Genomic DNA, 12,145 nt, shown 5'->3' on the forward strand with positions numbered 1-12,145 from the left:
CATTAGACAAAACAGTTAACAGTTACAGGAAACTGTTGAGGAGAGAGTGGGAGAAAGAAAGAGACAAGCACTTTAAACATCATGAGCTCATACGCGTCTATCGCGGCTCTGATATGTGGAACCGTTTAAATAAGACTGTGTTGCACACATTCTATTGTTGTAGTAACACGATGGCATGTAACAAAAAAAACCCAAAAAAACTGTGACTGGTTGTTTACATGTTTCAGACAGCTCCCACATGCAAGCAGGCAATGTTCGGTGTTGTCACTGCTTGAGAAACTAATCAGCCAAACAGGAAAATGTATCAGTCGATGCTGATTTATTAAAAACACCAAAGATCGAGAGGCGATATATTGGTCGACCACAAGATTGACCGTAACACAAGCTGCTCTAAGTGGCGACTGACCTGCCAGAGCAGCTCGCTGAGAACCGTGGAGGAGAACTGTGGGTTCTCCCAGCAGCAGAAGCGCAACAGTTTCACCGTCTCCTCAGAATTACTGCAGTCCTCGATGATCTTCTTCACGTAGCTTGTGCGCACAAACAGGATCTCGGCCACCAGCTGCTGTAAGGGCATGATGGGAGCCGTGAGGCTGGGGTCTCCGTACGGATTGGGCAGAGGTGGATTACCTGAACAACAGATCCACAAGTGAGGATGCAGCCTTCATTTGACAATGCAAGAAATTACACCATCACAACTGACACTCACCATTAATTGAGGACTGCATGCGCGATGATACGTCGCAGCAGCGCACCAGCTGTGACACCACAGAATAAAGTTTACCAAGCTCTGCGTACTGATACTTAATGGGAGGCCCGGGACCCTCATCCAACGCCACCAACATGAACGTGGCTGGCACGCTCAACTTCAACAGCTGCGTCTTCTCTGCCAAACCTACAAGTGATAATATAGCAAGGCAGGATGCTCAGGTGCTTTTGACATTTTGAAATCTGACTCTGACATAAATTCAGTTGCTTCAACATTCAGCAGAAAGAGTATTGCTGTGTGTGCAGTGAACGAGCGCTTACCCAGGTTGGCGTACATGACAAAGAGGTTGAAGTACTGCTGAAGGTGCCGTCCGTGTTCAGACACTTCCCTCCTCAGTAAGTTCAGCACTGCCCGCAACAGGTGGTCGCTCAATGTTACATTATCACAGGCCTGCTGACAAGGTCAAAGGTCATTAGGGCAACTTTGTCTCAGAGTGTCACATGGCATAATGACTCGTCTATGTCTTCTATTTGAAAGACCTAAACCTGTACTGATTTTATTTATTTTTTTTGCCTTTAAGTGATTTACATCTCTCTGTTACCTGTGTGGACGAGCCAGGTGATGTGACTGGGGCGGGACAGGGTCCATCTTGCAGGGAAAAGTGTGCAATGAAAACGATGAGTTTGGCGAATGCTCCACGCACCTCTGCACTCGGACACTCCAGCAAGTACTCTGAGAAGCGTGTGGGGAAGGCAAACAAGACGTTGTGTGCAAACCAGCTGCGGACGTTCTTACTGTGACGCAAGAGAACGCACAAGGCATCATACCTGAGAGAGAGAAAGACATTAACATTACGACTCACACTCACCAATACGGTTCACAATGTGTGTAGAATAATGCTCACCAGTCACTAGCAGGACCTCGGACAACCTTCTTCGTGTGGAATCCTGTGCTGAACAGAAATCTAGCAGCGAGCTGTATACTAATCATCGATATTTCTTCCGCCTCCGGTAAAAGGTGATCTTGACCTGGAAAGACCATCAGAGACGAGACTTTCACAAACAGATCATCTGAATATCACAAAAGACATTCATGGAAGAGCAAAAATCTGTTTCACAAAAACTGGACCATCTCATCCCAGATTTAATTTAATCTGTAGCTGCCATAAAGAAAACAAAACGCACCTGGAGGAGGGTTCAGGTAGACACTATTGCAGGTGAGCAGTTTCTTAATGAACTGAAAATACTCCAGGCTGTACTGCATGCGGCTGTGCATGAACTGCACATTCTGTTTGCGAACGCTGGCCTCAATGGCCAAGGACATTTTTGGCTGGGGCGCGAGCGTCAGTTCGGAAATGTACTTCAACAGCTCGCTGTCGCCCCCTGCTGCGTCCATTTGCTCATAGAACAAAATGTAGGCGTTCCACCAGCGTTTCTGCCGCCGGTACGACATGCGCTTCATCATGTGATCAAACACCTCACCCATGTACTCTCCACCGAAGCACTGATTCTTCATTTCCTCATCATCATCCATCTTACACTCCGTCACGTCACCGTCATCAAACTTATACCAGCGGTCCTTCTGTCCGTCACCGCAGCTACCGTGACGTTGAACGATATACGAGTAATAATGTCCGCCACTGGCCTGACCCGAGTGCACCAGCACGCCCACTAGTCGATAACGGGATCTGCCATTGGGCTCGGATTCTGTTGGAGAATTGTCGGGGATGACCTGACTCTCTAGCGGAACCTCTTTGCCCTCTAGCTTCGCAACACCCGCCACTGTGTATGGCTCCATGTCCAGCTCACGAGGAAACTCAAAGTAATCGTTGAATTTAATCGCACACTCGCGTTCCCAATCATAATCGAAGCGCTTTAACTGAATGGCCAAGATGGGCGGGAGTTTCTTAATGAGGAGACGTTTCACCGTGTCGACCTAAAAGCAAATCAGGAGACAACAAAAGGTCACGATTTGCACTTTATAGGTCTACTATCAGCTGAGAGAGAAACACCGCCCACCTTTTTGTTGCACTTTTCACAGTGGTATGCGTTGGCTCCTTCAAGCAGGTCCCCTTTGACGTACTGTTCTAAAGAGTCCAGGAGGCTTTGGTGGTTCCTGATGTCAACATTCAATGTGGTGAAGGATTCCTCACACTCATACCTAAGAAGAGACATGCAGCATTTTCAAATCAATATTTTATCAAATGGTAAAAACACAAGATATCAGCACAGAGTCCTTCTCTTACCTGTGCGGACAACCCTGACAGATCTTCTGGTCTGCAAATGAGCCGCCCAAGATCCTGCTGAGCATTGTGGGATGGCCGAGGGCTTTCAGTGCTTCATCCAGACTGTCCACCAGTGAATTGAAGAACTCCAGCGCATCATGTTGCTCTCTCAGATTCACTGGCTCGCCCCATAACCTGCAGAGAATGTTTGAAATGTAGTCTCCTATTGCAAGTATAATTCCACTACGGCTGCCGTAGAATATGGCGTAAAACATATTGGCAACCTGCATTTCAAACTCATATAAAGAGAGTTCACGACTAATTTTACCTGAACTGTTTCCAGAAGCCTCTGGGCACATAGTACTGCAGACGGGATGCGGTGAGGTGGCCGAAGATCACCTGCAGGTGGCGCAGCACTCCGATGTTGTACTCCTTGCGGTCCTCGGCCTTATTGAGAGAGGGCTTGTCATCAAACTGGTGATAACTGAACACATCATCCCTGGGGTCCATATTACTCTGCAGCACAACACGTCTTGTGTGAGAGTGACGTCCATTCACTCATGTTCTAATGAACCTCATCTATGTGCTAAGAGTTTTCTGTATGTATGATCTACACAAGTGTGCTTTTTACCTCGTTGTCCTGCTTCTCATCTCCGGACATGTCATCATCGATGTCGCTGCCGGTGCCCTCGATAGCCAGGATGCCGTTTCGGATGGGCGGGATCATGTAAAGCTGCTGAATCACTGAGTTCATGTAGCATGTGGCTCCTGCGTTCTTCAGACCAACGAAGCCTTTGGTCGGCCGCGGCCCTACTGGAGGCAGATACTCCCACTCTGTAAGCGCGTCGCAACCTGAACAAAGATGCATTCTTTTAAATGATGATCTGAACAGACACTGGGCCACATTCATGAAACATGAGCACAATGAATTTGTGTAAATCATTCATAAATTAATTCCTACATCAATTGTTGAATTGAACTGAATGTGACAATTTGACTTAAAAGTAAATTCATGTCTGAGCTGTGACGCAGTGGTTTGTGTAGCTCAACATATCTGTGGTGTCATCAACAAAATATCTCCAATAAATATTTGGCTTTCACTACTTAACCAGAACTGAATGCAATTTATTCTGAAAGGACAAAATAGAGGCAATTCCCAAAAATGTTTAGATTTATACTCAGTCATCAACAGAGATCATGTACTGTAAGACTAATTCATTTCTAATTGACATTTATACACCCAACAATTCAATACGTGCCTAGATAGTACATGTCTGTGAGCGTGTCAATGATCTGTTTAAGGTTGCGCATGCAGCCGACAGCGAGCGCGACCAGCAGCTCAAAGCCGGCGTTTATGGATGCAGGACTGCTGCACACTGGAATGGCCTGTTCCACGGGGAACTCGCCGCTCTTCACGTACTGCAGATATACGTTAGACGCCGGGAATATAAAATCATCAATCAGCTCCTGTAAGAGAGACAGACAGGAAATGAGGGCAGGGGACACAGGAAGTGAACTTCTTTTTCACAACAATGTGTACAATCCTCAGCTCACCTTTATGAGATTAGCGCCACCTTTCTCATAGCCGATGTAGAATTTCTTCTCAGGTGTTTGGAAGGCCAGCAGCTCTTTGGTGACACCCAGGTGACCCTCCAGAATCGTCTCCTCGACACCCGTCTCGCCCGTCCTCTTCACCTCATCCTGAACAGAAAGAGAAAACCAAAGTAAAAAGAGTGTTTAAACATCATTATTTATGGTTCTTCATACTATGAGTGTCGTTGTGACGCACTCGGATTCTCTTGAGCCAGTCGATCTCGTTGTTGAGCAGCACCTCGGCGTTGGGCAGGTTTATGTTGCTGTTGTACGCGTAGTTGAGCAGGTGCCGTAAGAGGATGAAGTAATCGCCAGCGTGCTTTGCTCTTTCCTTAGCCGTGCTCTAAAACAACACAAACCAAATAATGTTGTCCAGGTCCATTAAAAACACACTGCAGCACCCAAACAAAAACAATCTGTTCTACATGTGACTGCGGTACTCACTCCCAGAACAGTGAAGAGGAGGGTGATGAAGAACAGGAGCGGTCTGTGTCCCATACAACACCTGGTGGCCATCAGGAAGAACTGCTCCTGCGCCATCTGACGTACAGCTCTAAATGAAAAGACAATTCATGCTCACAATATGACAAAAGACGGACAACAACAATGCACACTTTGAAAGGAAGTCTATGAGGCAATTGTACAACAATAGAATAGATGATGTTACTGTCTGAAAACAAATGCTCGGCTTGAGCACTTCCGGGTTCTTTTGGCACCGCAGAAACAAACTGCAGTGAATGGGCACTTCATTCAAATTGAGCTGAGAATGCCCAAAACTTGTTGTTTGTGGGGTTGAAACACCTAGTTTCCGAAAGATTATTGGAAATTTGGGTTTCTTTAACCTCATGCGACCCAGCGTCCACATGCTTGAATGTTGTATTTTGGCTTTGCTATATGCAACACATAATTTAAATGAATAAAAACCGACTGAATACTGTTCACAAGACTCTACTCTGTCATTTAAGGGTTAAAGTTCTGCCGTACCGAGTCACGTGACACAACAACATGTCGTCGATTTCCCTGAAGCGCTTCTACGGACACAGCGCCATCAAGTGCCTCTGGTTTTTCATTGAAACCTGTTTGGGTATTTATTTATTTTTAGCACCATGTCAGCAACAAGACTATCCACATGGTGAGAACAGATTAAACATCAAAAAACATAAAAATTAAATAAGGAATTTTAGATTTATGTTAGACAGAAACTCTAAGATATTTTTAGGTAATACATTTTTAAAAATGTCTGATAAGCTTGTTTCTGAATAAAATCTTTGTCTAATAGTATTAAAAACAGTGCAATCCAATAAAATGTGTTTAATAGTCAGAATAGTCTGACAGCGAAGACATGACGGAGGTTCTTCACCTTTTAATAAAAACCCATGTGTCAGTCTAGTATATACAATTTGATCATGTCTATTTTTAAAGTTAAAGAAAAGATTATTGGTTATACTAGGATTTACTTCATAAAGCTTATTGTTTTTACATTCGTCCCATTCACAATTTTTTATATTTTTTGCCATGTTTCTTAGGGACTACTAGTTACAAATCAAAATGCACACAGCAGTCATGCAGGGGTCTCAGGAAGTTCAAAATCAGGATCGGTGGATCAGGACAAACTCAGGATTTGACATCATCACAATATCATAATTTGAATCATAATTGAGTGAATACATTTCAGTCTCTCATGCGGTTCACTTTTGTCCAGTTCAAACCTTATAGAGCGACTGAGAAGTGCTGCTTTCAGAGTTTCAGTTCAGACAACATTTCATTTAGAAATGACATATGCACTTATAAATAAATGTATAATAATATTGATACAAGGATCGAAATTATCAATATTATCAGTCAAAGAACTGAAGTTGACCCTGAAGTACATACTTGCTCTGGCAATGAAGAAGCAGGTCAATGATGAAGGTCTGCCAGGCTTTCTCTTTACTGAACGTGTCGAGAGCCGTAGGGAGCTGAGCGAAACATAGGGTCATGACCTCCAGCGCCTCACAGCACACCTGCTCATCCTCTGCATCCGGCTCATTACCTGCGTTAGTCTGCAGGACAACAGACAATACAGATCGCTGCAGTGCACAAAAGAACTTTAGACAGTACTGAACGTGATTTAAAATGAAGATGGTAGGTGCAGGGTTCCTAACTCTTTTCAAGGCACAAGTTTCCAGGACATTTTATGCGTCCAACAAGTGTAATATTGAAGCAAAAACACATGAGTCCATTTAAATCAAGCTTTTATTTTGGCATTTCTGTTTGTTTCTCAACTCCAGATAAGCAATTTGCTCCATGGCCCAGTGTGATTATTAATCCCCGTATAGCTGTGATTTAATTAAATAAATATGTAGTCTGTATGTGCTGTGCACTTCAGCTATATATGACCCTGCACTCTGACCCCAGCCTAGCTGGGATATGTGAAAAAGAAGAATTTCACTGTATATGTGCAAATGTATAATGTGTGAATGTGTGATGTGTGTGAGAGTGATCTCTGTCATCTCACTCACACGAGAGCACGCATGATCATGATGAGGTGTTTTCAGTGTATGAGCGGCCGGCTCTACACATTCATATTTACGATATCACTTGCAGATTATTTATTCCATTAAATCAGAGACTTTTATTAGTTTAATTATCACACTTGGACATATCACAATTTTAATGATTAAATTCATTCACAAAAAATTCAATTTAAAATACATTCATTTTCATCCAAATAGGTAATATTCCATTACAATCTGCGTTTTATTGCTAATGCCGTTTTTATGACTAGATTCCGTGTTTTCACTACATGTGGTAACCGCGGTAGAAGATTCTCTGATAATTTACTGACCCTCATGCCACAACGAATGGCCAAATTTACCCGAGTGCTCCTGTGACACAAGCGCATAGGCATGTTCCTTCGACTCACTGGTTGCGTCTGTCACGCATCAGTTCACGTGCAATCGCGCTTGTGTCACAGGCGCACTCGCGTAAATTCAGCCATTCGTCAATGCCTGATTGGAAGCGATCTTTTGTAGTTAAAAAGTGCTTTAATATCATTCTTTTTCACACACAAAGTGATCGATTTGCTTTAGAAGACATTAATGTCACCGCTGGAGATAAGATGGATTGCTCTTATGCTGACTGTCTGTGCTTTTTGGACCTACACAAATCTAATCACCATCCACTCCCGTTCTAAGGACCTGCTGAGCCTGGAGCTTTCTCTACAAATCTTCACAGGAGTTTTGCAGAAGAAAGAAAGTCATACACATCTCAGATGGCATGAGGGAGAGTAAATGATCAGAGAATTACAATGTTTGGGTGAACTGTCCCTTTAAGCATTAGTAAAGCAGATCTATAGTTTCTGTTCAGTTTGTGAACTGCTGACCATGACTTTTCATCTAAAAAGACAACAATAATAGTCTAATGACCTATATGAAGGTGGTGTGTTGAGATCGTTTGAAAACTTGGTCCAACATTTTGGGATCCCCAGATCTCAGTTTTATAGGTACACTTTTACAGCTGCGCCACCTGGTCTGTACTATTTTTGGGAGTAGCACACACCCCCTAAGGAGGCAGATACTCTGGGAGAGGTGATTACTGCTTTTGGAAAAGGTCATGAGGCATCAGTGTATTACTCCCTGCTAATTCAGAGTCTGGGGGATGGAGCTTTAACTTCTATTAAGAGATTATGGGAGAAAGATTTAAACTTGGTATTGGAGGAGGGAGTGTGGACTAGGATTCTAAAAAACATTAAGTCTGCATATAGAGATGCAAGGGTGTATCTTATACAATTCAAAATTTTGCATAGATTTTACCGGACCCCCTCTAGATTGTATAGGCTTGGTCTTAAAGACACACCCACCTGCTGGTGATGTTTTTTGGTGATGTGTCGAGATCCAGAAATTCTGGTCGAAGGTTCAGAATTTTGTGTGCGATGTGGTGCTCACTCAGGTTTCATTTTGCCCCAGACTTTGTGTTTTTGGCGATGGGATGGTCATTGATGTGGGGGATGGCCATATAGACAACTGGGTTCTGACATGTGTGATGATTGCCAAGCAGGTTATTTTGAGGGGTTGGAGGTCAGCTGGTGCACCCCCATATCCGGAGTGGTGCACGGAGGTGGGGAGGGTGGCAGCTTATGAGGAGGTGTCATCTGGAAGACGGGGTGGCTTGGATAAGTTTATTCGGAAATGGGGCAGGTATTTGGAGTTTTTGGAGGGCTCTCAGGTGGGGTGTGGAGAGAGTTGTGTATTATAGTTAGTATGATTATTATGTGTGTGTATGTATGTATATATATGTAAATTTTTTTTTTATATATGTGTGTCGGTTTGATTTTTATTTCTATATATTTTCTTATGTTTGACCACAGGTTTTGGGGGGGGGGGGGTTGGGGGGTCGGAGAGGGGGTTGTGGGGTTTAAATGTTGATTTTATAATGTTTACATTTCATTGCTAGTGTATGATTTAATAAAAAAAATTTAATTACAACAATAATAGTCTAATGATGAGTATCAATAACGTCCTTACCTTCTCCTTTATTAAAATTTGCATGTCAAATCTACTTCAGTCGAATGTTTAAGCATTATAAGAATAAAGCCGATCTACTGAATCATTTTCCTACAGTATTTAAACTGCTGAGCATGACTTTTATCAGAAAAGTTTTGAGTTTCAATAATGTCCTTTCGTCATTGTAAAGCGCATTTCACATGAGTTGAGTCGAGCCAGCGTCAAGCGTTGCAGTAGGCGTCATGGAGGGGCGAGTTTACACAAGGCGCTTGTCACGCAAGAAAGCGGGAGGTGCACAATAAACATCGAAAACATTTATTTGGAAGAGAAAAAAAAAAAAAGGCAATTGCTTTGATTGCAGAAAATAAAAAGAGGACTCATTTAAGTTTATGTCTGGACGTTTTTTGTTTTGGGGTCTCAGAATGATAAGGTAATAATTAAAATAAATTATGAGATTCAATATCTCTTCATAAATTCAGACAGTTTTAAAATACTTCTTGTAGCATTGTACCCTCAAAGACATCATTTGTGAGGCAAAAACGTATGAAAAACCCTTTGGTGTGAAGCTATAGCCGAGGTTGCGCTGACGTGTCACTTTATAGACATCAGTGTATTCAGCAGCGCTGACGTGAGTCATGTGAAAGCCCCTCAACATGTATAAACATCAGTCACTTTTACACATTAATAGCTCTTCTGCCCTTTTCTCCCAGTGATGAAGAAGGTAGACTTACATGCCGATGCTGATGTAAACTAACAACATGCCCCTCTCATTCAGTCAGTTGGTACATGTACCAGCTCATTCAGAATGAGAAGTTTCACCAGTGCTGCTTCTCACTGTACATGCGATTGGCTGAAGCTATAACCAGTCAAGAAATCTGCCTCGGTTGGACCGCGATTGCCAAACACACAATTGGCTGCTGCTGAAATCAATCATGAGGGTGTAAGCGCCCTTAACCTGTGACGTTGTTTCACAATGCACAGCCGCAGGCAGGGACAAAAATAACACAAATTTGTGTATTTGACTCCTATTCCGAGTCTCGATTGTTACCATGTTTTTGTACATGTAATGGAAACCTTGCTAGCAACACAGTCAAACCGTTTTATTATATGGAAATATTTTCCAGGACAAATAATTCCTTTCCAGCACATTTAGGTATTTTTCTAATTTTCCATGACTTGAAAACTGCATTGCAAAATTCCAGGTTTTCCAGGATGCGTGGGAACCCTGAACTGTTTCGTACCTTCTCGTAGATCTTGCTGATCTCTTCGTTTGAACTGAAGACCAGAGGGACCATTCCACAACCAGAAGCCCAAACAATCTTCTGCACGGCTCGGATCACACAGATATCTGGGATGAACTTTGATGCCTGGAAGAAGTTCTGTGTCATGTTGGACAACAAAGAGATAAAAGTCAGTGGAGAAAACACCTTCAAGTCTTTATAAAAGCTGCAATGTTAGATCATGAACCTCATCAGAGATCTGCTGAGCTAATCGGATGGCCACATTGCGCAGCATGCATTCGGAGGCGGGGTTGGGAATGCTCTGGAGTGCGTTCTGTAGCACCAGAGCTTGATCGTGAGTCGCCTGATTTATCTGGGAGACAAAGAAACGGTCACCATCAAGGTGTCTCAGAGAGGCAGTTTTAATTAAACTCAAATCACAAAGCCGTAATATCATGCCAGACATGCGGCGTACCGGTGATGCTGGGTTGGTGCCCTCCACCACAGGTTGGCACGCCTCTGCTACAGCCTTCACATGGCCGAATCCAATAGCGGTGAGCAGAAGTTTGGCGATCTTCAGGGCGTTCAGGTAAGCACCGCGCCTCGTCTCCATATCCGCGTTAGGGAGGAAGTTGTTTCTAGTGAGCATACCCAGTACGAGAGGCAGACCGCCACTCTTCAGGAAGTTGTACTGGAAGTCACTGGCATCATCTCCCAGAGTTCCACTGGCTGGCATCAGCAGGGCATACACGACCTGACAGAAATGAAGATTGCCAGATGGTTGCTGCAGAATATAAACTGTCGTTATTGTGCCTACATATGATATGCAACATGGAACGAAGCATGCATCAAGTGTGAGAAAGTTCTGTTGTTATTAGCTGCAATGTATATAACTAATACCAGATTGTAGTGAAGTGGGCTTATAAACTATCACACAACCACAGAATAATATACTAATTCACATTTATGCATTTTGCAGAGGCTTTTATTCAAACCAACTTACAGTGCATTCAAGGAATACATTTTATCAGTTTGTGTGTTCCCTGGGAATCAAACCCATAATCTTGGCATTGCGAACGCCATGCTCTACCAGCTACAGGAACACTAATGTTGGATCATTTTCTAACAATACTTATAGGAAAAAGTAAGTAGATCATTCACTTGTTGTACTAAAGAAATAATAAATCTGCTTTTTCCTTTACAGAGAGTGTGATGTTGCTTTATTTTTCATGTCTGCAAGTAAACCTCCATTCATATTTATCTTCAAAAACCTCCTTTATTTCCAAAGGCGATGTTTTCATGCTATACCCTAAAGACCTCGAAATACTTCCAGATAACTTCTTATTCATTCCTCGTTCAGGGGAAAAAAGAAGTTATAAACAGCCGAGCAACGGTGTACTGTTCCCGAACATTTAGACACCCAACACACCGCTGTGGGAGGCGTTTAGAGGAGCATTTAAATATTAGGACACTCAGTAAATCCTGAACTAATGTGACATTAAAATGTATTATCAATGATTTTATGCCTAGAATTCACATGAGATCATTAACAAAAGCTGTTTTAACCACTCAATGATTATTTTAAGTAATATATATGCAGTAGAAACATTTTAATTTATCGTTTACATCGTGAATTCATGGCTCTAACACGCAATACGTAGCCGCAATATGCGGTGATTACACTCTGCTATTGTCATTTATGATGACACTGATACTACTGCAAAGATGAGTGTATAAAAGAGTGTTAATGTTCAAAATAAAGATAAAAGAATGGTGATCGAGACATATCTTTGTGCAGATGTGTGAATGGTTTTTGCTGCAGATGGCACATGAGTGAATGGGCACTTGAGAGTATTTGTGTAGACTAATTAAAAAAAAAAAAAAAATCGCATGACATGGTCTTGCACGTCGGTGTGTT

The 12,145-nt window shown here is 42.7% G+C and overlaps 1 protein-coding gene across 7 annotated transcripts in view; it reads right to left on the minus strand.

Moving 5' to 3' along the window:
* Positions 1-12,145, minus strand: part of LOC127445760 (probable ubiquitin carboxyl-terminal hydrolase FAF-X) — a 41,383-nt gene that overhangs the window by 11,562 nt on the left and 17,676 nt on the right. For 3 of the 7 annotated variants that reach the window (XM_051706038.1, XM_051706040.1, XM_051706039.1), the window contains exons 23-40: positions 10,703-10,981; positions 10,475-10,600; positions 10,249-10,386; positions 6,399-6,592; positions 4,968-5,076; positions 4,720-4,866; positions 4,485-4,631; positions 4,190-4,397; positions 3,562-3,782; positions 3,259-3,446; positions 2,952-3,125; positions 2,725-2,866; positions 1,891-2,641; positions 1,611-1,734; positions 1,308-1,533; positions 1,027-1,159; positions 707-892; positions 407-627 (exon numbers count right to left, since the gene is read on the minus strand). In XM_051706038.1, the coding sequence (XP_051561998.1) occupies positions 407-627; positions 707-892; positions 1,027-1,159; positions 1,308-1,533; positions 1,611-1,734; positions 1,891-2,641; positions 2,725-2,866; positions 2,952-3,125; positions 3,259-3,446; positions 3,562-3,782; positions 4,190-4,397; positions 4,485-4,631; positions 4,720-4,866; positions 4,968-5,076; positions 6,399-6,592; positions 10,249-10,386; positions 10,475-10,600; positions 10,703-10,981 (3,714 nt within the window). The remainder of the gene's footprint in view (positions 1-406; positions 628-706; positions 893-1,026; positions 1,160-1,307; positions 1,534-1,610; positions 1,735-1,890; positions 2,642-2,724; positions 2,867-2,951; positions 3,126-3,258; positions 3,447-3,561; positions 3,783-4,189; positions 4,398-4,484; positions 4,632-4,719; positions 4,867-4,967; positions 5,077-6,398; positions 6,593-10,248; positions 10,387-10,474; positions 10,601-10,702; positions 10,982-12,145) is intronic. The other 4 variants (XM_051706044.1, XM_051706043.1, XM_051706042.1 and 1 more) reach the window with 4 other exon arrangements.

Source organism: Myxocyprinus asiaticus, chromosome 9 (genome assembly GCF_019703515.2).
Source record: "Myxocyprinus asiaticus isolate MX2 ecotype Aquarium Trade chromosome 9, UBuf_Myxa_2, whole genome shotgun sequence".
Classification (NCBI taxonomy): Eukaryota; Metazoa; Chordata; class Actinopteri; order Cypriniformes; family Catostomidae; genus Myxocyprinus; species Myxocyprinus asiaticus.